The 13,317-nt window shown below is 39.3% G+C and overlaps 1 protein-coding gene across 13 annotated transcripts in view; it reads left to right on the forward strand.

Moving 5' to 3' along the window:
* Nucleotides 1-13,317, forward strand: part of Sorbs1 (sorbin and SH3 domain containing 1) — a 242,222-nt gene that overhangs the window by 176,403 nt on the left and 52,502 nt on the right. For 9 of the 13 annotated variants that reach the window (XM_048338603.1, XM_048338598.1, XM_048338604.1 and 6 more), the window contains 4 exons: nt 2,409-2,456; nt 2,572-2,701; nt 4,653-4,767; nt 10,382-10,465. In XM_048338603.1, coding sequence (XP_048194560.1) covers nt 2,409-2,456; nt 2,572-2,701; nt 4,653-4,767; nt 10,382-10,465 — 377 coding nt within the window. The remainder of the gene's footprint in view (nt 1-2,408; nt 2,457-2,571; nt 2,702-4,652; nt 4,768-10,381; nt 10,466-13,317) is intronic. The other 4 variants (XM_048338600.1, XM_048338606.1, XM_048338601.1 and 1 more) reach the window with 1 other exon arrangement.

Consider the following 13,317-nt stretch of genomic DNA (forward strand, 5'->3'; position numbering starts at 1 on the left):
ATTCAGTTTTCACTATTGCCCTCATTTCCAGCTTTCCTACTTCCCTTTCCAAAGTACATATATTGTTGGACTCCTAAAGAAGTCTTATGTTTTTCATCTTATAATAATGATTTTTTTACCTTGTGCTAATGACTCACCCTCAATATCCTCAGGAAGCTGAGATCAGAGATACCTTGGTTTGAAGCCAGGCGGAAAAATTAATCAGCAAAATGCCAGACTAGAGATGTGGTTCAAGTGGTAGAACACTAGCTTCTGAGAGTATAAGGCCTTGAATTCAAGCCCTGGTAATAGGACAAAAAGAAAAAAAATTCTTGTTGTCTTCTAATAAGCCTTATTAACAATTCCATGTTAGAAATCTCTGGGAAGAAATATCTTCAAACCCCAGTCTTCACAGTTTTGACTATTTAAATAACATCCCTCTACCCATAACTTTGCTCCCAGACTTATGAACCAGGTAATAGCTATCAAGTACCTTCACTTCACCATCTGTTGATAGGCTTCACTTTTTCCATGATTAAGAGAGGTATAACGGGCTGGGGATATAGCCTAGTGGCAAGAGTGCCTGCCTCGGATATACGAGGCCCTAGGTTCGATTCCCCAGCACCACATATACAGAAAACGGCCAGAAGTGGCGCTGTGGCTCAAGTGGCAGAGTGCTAGCCTTGAGCGGGAAGAAGCCAAGGACAGTGCTCAGGCCCTGAGTCCAAGGCCCAGGACTGGCCAAAAAAAAAACAAAAAAAAAAAAACAAGAGAGGTATAGGGCTTTGAACTAAAATGTTAGACTGGATTTGAAGTAGTAGTGTTTTCTATCTGAGCTAACTTCATTTGGGGCAAGCACCATTTGCTTTTCCAATCAAGTCCCTGAAATCAAAGCTGGTGTTTAGTGTTCTTTAAGATGATATTTTATGAGTCTGAGAATCAAGTACTCTTAAGAAAAGAAATAACAACTGTAACACAGAATCATTCTGTTTTTCCAAAAATATATTTCTTGATCCCATTTTTATCCTTCCCCTCTACTATTTTAACAAGTTACCATAACTAAGCTTGCACATTCAAAATAGTGAAAGGTTAGCTGGTGTATGATGGGTCATCCCAGAATGAGGCAAGGAAAACTGAGTTTCAGCCCAGGCTGGACTACCTAGCAAAAACAACAACAAAAAACACATGCTTGGCTGTGTTGGTAAAGACTTATACCTATTTTTCCTCTATGTTGCCAAATTCTTATCTTTAAAGATAAAAGAGTGGTGAAAAATATCTTGGTTGTACTTTTCATAAAGTATTCTGACCTTTTCTCTGCTCTGAAATCTGAAATGATTTGCAAGGAAATGAGTTGATTAACACCATCTTTAGATAGCATATATTCTTTGGCTCATTTTGCTGGTTAAGTCATGTGCTTCACTAAAGACATTTAAGGGAACAACTAGGTCTTCGTTCTGTGTGCATGAATTCTAAGTTCACATTACCAACATTTTAGAAAATAGGAAAGGTAGACTTTCCAGTTAACTCCTTTTTGAAGTAGTACTTTGGAAGGACTCTCATGGATGCATTGGCTTCATATCTAGCAATGCATAGTTCCTGTAAATGGGCACAAAGTCCAACTTTTAGTTTAAAAATTTCAACCACTTCCAGAATTTGTCTTATTTATTTAGGGGCAGGTTCCACCCTTTTGGAGAGCCATCTCATACCATAAAAGCTCTCATGAGTTTGATTTATTTCAAAGTCACTGTTTAGGCATTAACCTCAAGCAGTATCTAAAGAGCAAATCATGTAACCACATCAACCATGGCTGTGTTGTGTTCTAAGAAAAGAAATCTACTCAAGGGAGCTAGGTTGAGTTGAAACAAAACAAATTATGATGTCGATTTTTCTCAAACTCTTCTCTTAGCTGCAGAGCCTTTTTGTTATCTTTCGTCTATGAAACTGTAATATAAAACAGGTCAGAGCTAAGTTGGAGAGATAGCAGTCATACCATCTAGGCCTCTCCTTCCCATCTCGTAGCAGCTCCAAGCCCTAGAAAGAGGCCTGTAGGACTCTGTGGCACTCAGTGGGCAAGACGAGGCTGAGCAGGAGCAGCCAGAGCCATCTCAGCCCCTCCATCCTCCTCAGCCAGACTCTGTGTTGGTGGTGCATATTTTCTTGAGAAGGACCTTTGGCTATTTGTCCCCATAGCTTTTCCAGTGTTAGGCAGCATTTGTCTGTCAGGCAATTTCCTGAAGGGCTCTCCTGGAGCGCCAACCCTGCCTTACTGCCCTCCACTGTGGTCTGTTGTGATGTTGTATCTGGCTCTTGAGGACTTCTCCTTGGTGTGCCTGGCTGCGGTGCAGAACTGTGGAAGTGGGGAACGACGTGAACCTCGTTTCTCCTTCCTCTCCCCACTTCTCCTGATTATGTCCTTTTCCTCCCACTAGATGATGATTCAGATCTGTACTCTCCTCGATATTCCTTTTCTGAAGATGGTAAGTAACTTTGAGTTGCCCACTTTCAGGAGAGGGAGGTGTGAATGTGGGAAGACATCTTCTGATTTTTAGTTTCCATTGGATTTCAAAGTCTTCTTGTGTGTACATTCTCCAGCAAAATCTCCCCTTTCTGTGCCTCGCTCAAAAAGCGAGATGAGCTACATTGATGGTGAGAAGGTGGTTAAGAGGTCGGCCACACTTCCCCTCCCAGCCCGCTCTTCCTCACTCAAGTCAAGTCCAGAGAGGTAAGTGTTCCCTGAGCTGTGTTCCTCTTTTACCAGTTGTTTTTCTCAGCATTTATTGAGACCCGGAGCCTCCTTTCTTAGAACCAGGAACCTGAATCTCCATTCTGTTACCTATCATGAGTGACTAATCTGAGTCTCGGTTACCTTCATAATGGCAATCAAAATAGCACAACTACTTGATCAGAATGTCTCAAAGATTAAGTGAGATAAAACACATAACACTCTTATTAATGCCTAGCTCATAGCCTAGGCTTAATTTAATGATTACTATAATTTTATACCTTTTCACAACAGAAATCTTCACTTCAAGGTTTGCCACCAATTTTCATATTCTCTGGACATACCCTGTTTGCACATTCATAGGAAAGAATATAATTTCATTTTATTTTTATTTTTTTTTTTGTCAGTCATGGGGCTTGAACTCTGAGCCTGGGCATTGTCCCTGAGCTCGTCAGCTCAAGGCTAGTGCTACCACTTTGAATCACAGCACTACTCCTGGTTTTCTGGTGGTTAGTTGGATATAAGAATCTCATGCACTTTCTTGCTCAGCCTGGCTTTGAACCTCAATCTTCAGATCTCAGCCTCCTGAGTAGCTAGGATTACAGGTGTGAGCCACCGGTGCCCATCAAGAATATAATTATAAAACAGAGCTACTTAAAATAATTTTTAATACCAGTATTAGGGCTCGAACTCAGGGCCTTGCTCCCTCCCTTAGCACTTTTGTTCATGGCTAGAGCTTCGCCATTTGAGCCACAGCTCCACTTCTGTTTATTTATTGGTTCATTGGAGATAAGAGTCTCACAGACTTTCCTGCCTGGGCAGTCTTTGAACCACAATCTTTAGATCTCCATCTCCCGAGTAGACAGAATTAGAGGTGTAAGCCACCAGCACCCAGCTGAAGCTACCCTTTTTTAATGTCTGTTTACTCATTAAAGATGTGTTATTAAGACGTAAGGCTTAGACTTGTTCTAATGTTAGTTATCACTTCATGCCTGCACTGAACAACTCAATTTTCTTTTATTGAGTTTTCATCTGCAAACATGCCTCATGAAACATTCATCCCATTTGTCTGCACAGGTGTCCCATGCTGCTTCTACCAAGCTCCACTCACAAAAGGCTCTGTCCTGATAAAATCATCTGTTTGTTTCCCCTTAAATGCACATTCTGTGTAACCCTTCCATACTTTTCTCATCCTCATAGACAACTGAGAGGCTACTTTAAAACCTCACACATGCCTATGTGGCATTTTTCTGAGGAATTTGATAACTTACATGAAAGGAAGGCTGGAACTACCCATAAATCCTTTACAGGTGCACTCATCAAGCACCTTCTGGGTACCTTCTAAGCAGGTGAACCAGATGTGATATAAGAATACAAGTATGTCATTGTTCTGTCTTCAAGAAGCTAGCAGCATGCATGAAAAACAGAATACAACTGCAGCTCAAAAGGCAGTAATACACATACAGGAAAAAAATGCAATTTTCAACTGGGTGCTGGTGGCTCACACCTAGCTATTCAGGAGGCTGAGATCTGAAGATTGCAGTTTTAAGCCAGCAGGGGCAGCAGGGGCAGCAAAGTTCATGAGACTCTTTATCTCCAATTAACGACTAGAGAACTGGAGGTGAAAGGTTTTTCCCAGGGCAAGCTTTAATGGAACCAGATTTATAGGAGAATATAAGTATGTGTGAATCATCTTTCCCTTCTTGTTAACTTCCTAGTGCCTGGTTTTGAGCACAGAGCACTTGAAGCCCTTTGTAAAGCCAAGTCAGAGACTTAATTTCTTGCTTTGAGAAACAAGTCAACACAACTAAATTGTTCATCCTGACTGATTTTTTTTAATGTGTTGGATATAAAAATTCCTTGATTAGACCCAAGTCAACCAAAGTCAGACTGTGTCTGAAGTGGATGCCAATTTTCATGAAAATAGCTCTAATAGGATTTTCTTTTACAGAAATGACTGGGAGCCCCCAGATAAGAAAGTGGATACAAGAAAATACCGTGCAGAGCCCAGGAGTATTTACGAATATCAGCCTGGCAAGTCTTCAGTTCTGAACAACGAAAAGATGGTAATGTGCATATTAAAGTTCTTCTGTCTCCCTCTGCCCATGTCCTGTAATCCGGATTGTGCAGATGGATTATATTCTTTCCCCCTTGAGATAGGCTTGCTTTGTTTGCAAGACAATGAAAAAATGAAGTATTTTTCCCTTTACATTTTCACAGGTATTCATAAAATACGTGCTGAGATTCTCCTTGCTATTGTGGCTCTGTTGTTCCTTTTGTGCATGATTTTAACTAATTTTAATTTTTATACTAACAGAGATTGATCTTGTTACTGTTATTTATTTTCTAAATGTATAACCATTAATTTATAAGCTTTACCATTGACTGGGATAAAATCAGAACATTTTTAAAGTTTTTAAAGACTCTTATTTGGATGTGTGTAAATTTTGTAGATGTTACTAGTAAATCATTAAAAACTAAAAATTGTAACAGGAAACAGGGGGAAAACACTCCAAGCTATCTGAATATGTCATTTAGGCCTTCCTTTTTTGATAAGTGCAATGTTGAAGACTAATTTCATTTTCAGGCTGGATTATGGTTCTCTATATAAATTCAAGCAGTTATAAGTGGGAAAATGGCCTTGCATGGGTATAGACCACTGTGGAAAAGCAGCCCCTTCTGTGAAACAGAAAGACTTTTTTTATAGACTGATTAGTTTCCTGTCTGCTTCCTTTTATTCACCCTTCATTAGGAAAATCTGGTTTCAAGTTCTGATCATGGTGAAAGAGATTCTAGAAAGCTCTATAATCATTGGGCTCTGACAGCAGGGTAGGATGGTGGTGTTGCGGATTGGTTTTTATTCACTGCTGTTACCACACCAAGTGTGGAGCAGGTCTCTTCAAGGAAGCTTCAGATCATGTTCCCTCCCCTTTTTCTTCTCTGGATGTGTTAAAAGAATGATCAATTTGACTTTTACTAAAGTAAAACGTGACATCTTTAAAAGCCCAGAGGAGTAAGTAATTTTAATTAGGATAAAAGGTCAACAGTTCACAGAAATCCTTTTATAGTTGTCATTCTCTGGTATTCACTGTGCATACCACAGTTATTTTAAGCAGAAAGCTCAAAGATGAGCAGCAGCTCTGGCCTCTGGCTCCCATGTCATTCCCTTCCTGTTAGAAGGTATCTCCTACATAGTGTACACGGACGGGAACCTTCCACTCAGGCGTTCCAGGGAAGAAAGGTGTGTTCTTCAGATATGTTCCTAATAATTGAAGAATAAACCTGGGTTCTCCATCACATGTTAATATTGAAATGATCTCAGGGACTCTGTAAGCCTTTTGGATACTTTTGTTTTGACAATGTAACCATTTTATAAGGTTCCATGACTGTCACTGAAGGCTCACCTTTTTTCATTGTTGTTGGTTCGTTTCTTAATTTTTTGTTTTCTCTTCCTTTCCTTGGTCATAGTAGTTTAAAACTGTTCAGAACCCGGAAAACAACAACTAATTCTAATTTCCTCAGTGGTAGCACGATGGTCTGAGTCTCTTCCATACCTTAGTTCTTGCGATCATTGGCATTGTTTTAACAACCCTGGAAACTGACACACTGACCCATGGGTTCTTCTGTAGGGAGTAGGGGAGGCCACCCCTTCAGCAGAGTGCTATCTGGGTGTTTCTGCACAGGAACTCCTCTGGTCTGTGCCAGCCCCGAGGCCCATCCATAAGGGAACATAAGCACCAAAGGCAGATCAGGGAGGAACCAGCCGCCTAGTTGTTAATTCAGTGTCCTTCACCCAACTCTATTTTTCTAAACAGAAAACTTTACTTTTAGAGCAGAATTCCAGCTGGATCTTCATCTTTTAACAGTCTGCCATTCACAATAGTTGAATTGATCCTTTATGTTGGATTTTTTTTCCTGGCTATTTTTGTAACATGAACATGAACATGAAAATGTGAGTTTCAGTATGTGAGACTTGTGTTTTGGCAAATGTCTAGTTTGGTGGATACTGGTTAATTGTTTCTAGTTATTCAGTATCTAGCCAGGCTTTGGGCCCTCCTGCATTTATTTTTTTTAAGTTTGTTGTTAACTTGGTTAGTATACCAGCTAGTAACAGATGTAGAATTGGAGTTTACTTTCAGATGTGCACTATCTGATTTGGGGAAAAAACACTTATTTTGGAGGTGTTTATATGTCTGCTTAATTCTGGCAGTTTAGGTGACAGAAATAAGCAGACAGGCAGAGCTATTCATTGCTACCAGGAAGGGGTGGGTAGAGACTATATAGATGCCTACCCAAGCCCATGAGACCCTTCTAGTTTCAACACCACCCCTCTTCCCCCATAACAGTCACTGTTCGCTTACTCCTGTAATCCTAGATACTCAGAAGGCTGAGATCTGAGGACTGTGGTCCAAAGCCTGCCCAAGCAGGAAAGTCCATCTCCAGTTAACTACTAAAAGCAGTAGAGTGCTAGCCTTGACCTAAAAAGTTTAAGGACAGTGCTCAGGCCCTGAGTTCAAGCCCTAGGACCAGGACAGACAGACACACAACAACAACAACAACAACAACAACAACAACAACAACAACAAAGTCCCAGTAACTCACTTCAATGAAAATGTAAATATTAGTGATATCACCTATCAGAGTAAAAGTCCATTTTCTCTTCTGGCCTGGGAATTGGAGATCTATTGGTTGGTCTATGTATTTGTCAGAAATGGCCTTTTCTGGGCTTTTATTCCTTTGTACTTTTCTCTGTCATCTATTATAGGCCATGTTCTTGCTTCAACAAAAAATATAAAACAAGGTGATTTACCCAGCTTAGTTTCCTTCCAATTCACCATTACTTTTTGAGTTCCTTTTCTGGTATGTCTAGCCCTGCTTTGGTTTGATGTTGACTAAAAATTCAGCAAGTCAGCCCCCCATCCCCTTGTTTGGAGTATGAGAGGTGCGATATATATATATAATGTAGTATGCAGAGCACTGAATCAGGAATTGGAAGATCTTAATCCTGGGTTTTAGTTCTGACCCTGCCATGTGTCTTAGGCAAGTCATTTGAATTTCTTGAACCTCAGTGTTTTCACATATAAATAGAAATACTACCTGCCGACCCTACTGAAGTACACACAGGAGGTGATCAAGGATTAGATATGACATGGGCAAGAATACTATTGACATCATGAAGCACTGTACAATTGAATATATCACACTCAGGTGATTTATTTCATTGAAATTTGAAGCTTGTTTCTGGCTTCATTTGAGAAGAAAAGTGTCTTTGACAAGTTGGCATTTTTCTGGCAAGTCACCTAAATGTTCCAAGGACTTTATCAAGCTTAGGGAAAAACAGCCCACATCAGCCAAGAACTGAACCTGGTAAAATGGAATTTTCCAGGAGTGCTGGAACAAGTTTCCTCGGCATCCAGAAGGATGTTTGCTGTTGGCTTGTTCCCTGATTGGATGTGCAGCTGAGTTACCTGCCACATTCAAATGCAGATGGAGGGCTGCTTTACCTCTGGGCAGCTCCAAGTACTGAGTCTTTGGACCCCAGGTTCTGACTCAGGTCATGAGGCATACCACCTGATTTTCTTGACACAGCATTAACCTCTTTAAACTATCTGAAAGAAGCATTCAGGAATAAAGGGGGTTAATTTCTTCAGAATTTTAAGTACCAATGCTTTTTAGAGCGTCTCCTGAAAGTGTTGGTATGTTGTTTTGTTTTGGTGCTAGTACTGAGGTTTTTTGATGATTAGTTGGAGGTAAAGAGTCTTTTTGATTTGTTTGCCTAGTATGGCTTTGAACCATAATCCTCAGTTCTCAGCATCCTGAGTTGCTAGGATTACACGTGTGAGCCACCAGTACCCAGCTTATTTATGGTGGTTTTGTTTGGTTGGATTTTCTGTTTTGTTTTATTTTGGGTTGTTTTTTAAGGCCTAACCAATTCCCAGGGACCAGTTTATAAATATTCCTTATAAAAATAATAAATGTGAAATAGGTTTCGTGAAATGCCATCATTTTAGTGTCTAGAATGTCCTGGTGTCTAGATGTTCATTGCCAAGTGGTTGTATTCTTGTAAGTGTTGTACCTCATTTCTCTGAGCAAATACACAATTCACTGACTGTACAGAGTAAGGCTTGAAGTCCTAGGGCCTTCCAGACAGCCAGAGGTTTTCCTGCATGCAAGAAGAGAGACCCGATGGCTTGGTATATATTTCCCTCTGTTTTCAACCTAGTTTAACTTTGTGAAAAACAAGGGCTCTGCCATGTGCCAATATCTTGTTTTACCTATGAGACTGAAAGGAATGAAACAATCTTCTAAGGGTCTTGGAAGAAAGGCCCGGGAAAAGTTACTAAGAGTGTTGGCAACCTTTTCTACAGGCTGCAAAAGGGCTAAGTGATTTGTTAAGAAAAGTACCTCCAAGAAGAACCATTCAATGATTTGGGAGCATTGACCTGTGTATGAGACTTAGCAATATTCTTTCTCACTTGCATTCCAGGTTTTAGCCTGGAGGTAGTGTGTGATGTTTTCAATCGCAGTAGAAAATATGTACATTTACTATCTCAGATTGCCACAGGGGGGAAAAATCATCCTAGCTCTTTTTTTTTTTTGTGATTCTCACAATTAAAAAAACAACATGTTTATAAATTGAATTAAACCACAAACACTTTTGTCTGGTGTGAACATATCTCTAATTTATTAAAGGAAACCTTCATTTGTTTCCCAGACACTCATTCTCCAGCTAATTATTTCCAGAAATACATGTTATCCCCAGAGTAATAAGGTAACAGACCTTTATACAGAGTTGATTAAATATTAAATCCCATAGAAACAAATAATCACTCTACATGTGATAACTCCTTGAATTTAAAGTGAGAAATCTAATTTTGGATCATACCCATAAGTTTTCTTTCCCCTGTTCTGTTATCTGTCTTGTCCAGCTTTTCCCTCACTTAATTTTTCCCAGCTCTTTAACATTTACTTGTTAGAACACAATATATATATTCTGTCTGTACTCATCCCCTATCAGGTGCTTGTGTAAAAATGTTTTTCATTGTGTCTTCTGTTTTTACTTATATCATCTTTCACCTGACTGTATGGGACATGGTATCTCACCTATTCATGTGCCATTAAAGATGCAGTATTAACCAATTGGCTTTTATAAGGTGTTAATATTTGTGTTTATTTTGAAGACTTGAAGACAGCCTTGCAAATAAGTACTAAAACTGTCCTAGCCCATAAAAACTGTGTGCGCTCTTCAACTGGCATAGATGTGAAATGTTTGGTGTGCTCACCAGTTTATCTGCTCCTAACTAATACTTCTTTGCAAGAGGACATAAGGACTTTTTTTTTCCTCCAGTACTGAAATCATTGAGGAATACTGCTGTGTCCATATTCAGCTTTGTTGGGAAGCGCAGCAGAATTCTCCCCATCTACCTCTGCCATTCAGAGAATGAGCCACTCAACTACTTCTTACCTCAGTTTCCCGTGTTTATAAACACATCCTCTCCCTCCTGTTTTAGCTCCTTGTTTTTGCTGATGTCAGTAAACATGGACAATTGCGGCTCTTGAACTCAGCAGCTATATGCATATACCTGGAAACCACTGCATCTCTACTGGCCTGTTCCTTTGTAATCTCTGCATAATGTTATCCTTCTCTTTCTTCCATTTCCCTGTCACCAACCCCTATAGAGTCGGGATATAAGCCCAGAAGAGATAGATTTAAAGAATGAACCTTGGTATAAGTTCTTTTCGGAATTGGAGTTTGGGAAACCGGTAAGTTTAATAGCTTCAGTGGTTCTACGCCTTTTTAAATAATGCATTGTTGCTGCTAAATTAGAATCAGATCTATGTACAGGGAACTCAGTTGTGTTAGGCTTATCTTATCTCACTACCACCTGGAAGCTGTCCTTACTTTATATCACCAAGATGGTGATCTGTGGAGGTACAGCTTGCCACAATCCCTAAGAACACAATGAAGTCACTGCTTGCCCTAGGACCACCTCTGACAACAAATATCACATGCCTTGTGGACAGCATTATTGCAGCCATTGGTTCACTAGCTTGACCCAGGAAAATATATCACATACAGAGAAGACCAGCATTACCACTGCTTCAAATAGCATTTTTTAAAAAGTATATATACAAGTAAAATGCCAGAACAGGGTCTTTGCATGGAGATAGAACTCACAAATACAGATAGCTTTTATGGAATGATTTAGGTAACCATTTTCCAAAGTTTGGGATAGTGACTAGGAATTAAAGCAAATTTAGTGTTTTACCTAATGTTCAGTAGCTTTACCATGATATCACTGAGTTGGCATTGGTATAATTGATCCAGTCATGATACTTTAAAGTTGAATTATCAACTAGAAAGGAAAACTTGAGTTCTTCTAGACTCAAAATGTCTCACTTAAACTCTAGTTACTTTAAACAACAACTTTGAAGTAGCCTTAATTATTGTAAATGCAAAACAAAATTATGATGGAGGAGTTAGTTACTCATAGAAAAACAAAACTTTTTATTAGGCATTTGAGACCATAAGCAGTGAATCCAGCTTTTGGATTACTGAGGTTGACAGTTTTATTTTGCATGTTTTTCTTTAAGATGAAGACATAGTGCTCTGGAATTGCTCATTTGATTTAGAGATGCTGAGCTGAAAGTTCAGATGTCTTCTGAGTTAGGAGAGCCTGACTTGCAAGATCCTGCTTGTAGGAACACCGATTTGTCTGTTCTGGGACACATCTCCCGTGAGCAGCAGCTGGGCTGTTCCTGGTGAAGAGTGCCACCTAGTGTACAGTAAGAGAGGAACATCTAACCCAAACTGCCCTCCTTCCCTTCCCTACCCAGTGCTTTGATGCACGCATTTCTTCTCATTTTTCTTCCCTTTCTCTATTGTTCACCATTTGCATGTCAGTTTGACTTCAGCCTATTTTAACTATATGAAAATACTGAATCGTAACAGAATCTTTTTTCCTTTTCCTCTTTTCCTTAAAACCTATTAAGTATTGAGTAAAGTCCCCTTCTTCCTCTCCTTCAAAAAACACTATGTGTGCTATATGTAGGAACAACACCATACTTTCATCAAGGAAGACTCTAGCTATTAATTTTAACTTATTCAATAAAGAGTCCATACTGTTTAGTTTGGAAATCCCTTTCAGGATCCACACATTTCTAGCCATCTCCCCATCTGCTAAATAACTGATCTAACTTGTCTTATCTGAAATATTAACTTTTAGGAAAAACCATGTAACTTTTTCTCCTAACTGACTAGGATTGGTTTTTTTTTTTTTTTTGGCCAGTCCTGGGCCTTGGACTCAAGGCTTGAGCACTGTCCCTGGCTTCTCTTTGCTCAAGGCTAGCACTCTGCCACTTGAGTCACAGCGCCACTTCTGGCCATTTTCTGTATATGTGGTGCTGGGGAATCGAACCCAGGGCTTCAAGTATAAGAGGCAAGCGCTCTTGCCACTAGGCCATATCCCCAGCCCCTAGGATTGGTTTGTTTTCCTGCATTTTATCATTGCAAACATTTCTGTTGTTGGTAGCCAAGAGTATTCCAGTCCCTGCATATAACAAATAATCCATGAGAATAGGTTGGTTAGTTAACAGTGTTGCTACCTCAAGCTATGGTCAAAGGACAATAACCATCTCAAATACTAAAACACAGTCCATTTGTAAAATAGAGCCTTCTAATGGTCTTGCTCTTCTTTTTGGAGGTCTTACTGTAAGTTAGTACTTTGGAATACTTGCCAAAATAACATAATCAGTGGAACAGCATTGGAATGAACAGTTAAGTCTTCATGGTGAGCTTATTCTCTACCAATGATTTGTGAAGAAGGGGAGAAGGAGAGAAATGTTTTTTTCCTTTCTTCCAGCTCCTACCACTGTGGACTCCAAGAGAAAGAAACCCATTTCCTAGGTAGTGTAAAAATTAAAAAGTGGGTGTTAACTATGGAAGTGAGTTTGGAAAATTTTTCCTTCATTCAGATGCAGAGTGAAAATGAAACATGTACCTCATCATACAGATCATCATTTCTGCATTTTTAAAATGTTGTTTACACTATCTTTGAATGAAGTATACCAGAACTAGAATCTTCTTCCTGAACCCTCTTCTCTTAACACCACCTAAATGGAACTGGAATTGTTTCAACAAGCTCTAGTTGTAATAACAATAAGTTATTATAGAATAGCAAATAATTCAAGACTCAAGGAACTATATGGGGAATAATTTAAAACCAGTCTTATTTGTAAATGCTTTTTTTCTGTGGTGGTTTAAGATAAAGAAAGAAGTGAGTGGGGAGGAATGGCGGTAATATATGTGACCTCAGAAAGTATACATCCCCAGACAAATTATCTAAGTATTTTTAGTGCTAAAGATGAATAATAATGGCTGGTATCACTTTATAAAATGGAGACTATACTAATATAGGAATGCCACTATTGTTGCTATAGAAAATGAATAAGCTGTGGAATTAGTTTTCTTTCGTAGATCATTACAGAGAACCCGAGTGGCAGCTTTTTCTTCTCATTTTTCCCCTCTACTTATAGAAATTGACATGAATTCCATCTATAAACTGAAGGCAAAATTTCTCAGTAAACTAATTTAAATGCTTCCATAGAGTTAGTTG

This window comes from Perognathus longimembris, chromosome 2 (genome assembly GCF_023159225.1).
Source record: "Perognathus longimembris pacificus isolate PPM17 chromosome 2, ASM2315922v1, whole genome shotgun sequence".
Taxonomy (NCBI): domain Eukaryota; kingdom Metazoa; phylum Chordata; class Mammalia; order Rodentia; family Heteromyidae; genus Perognathus; species Perognathus longimembris.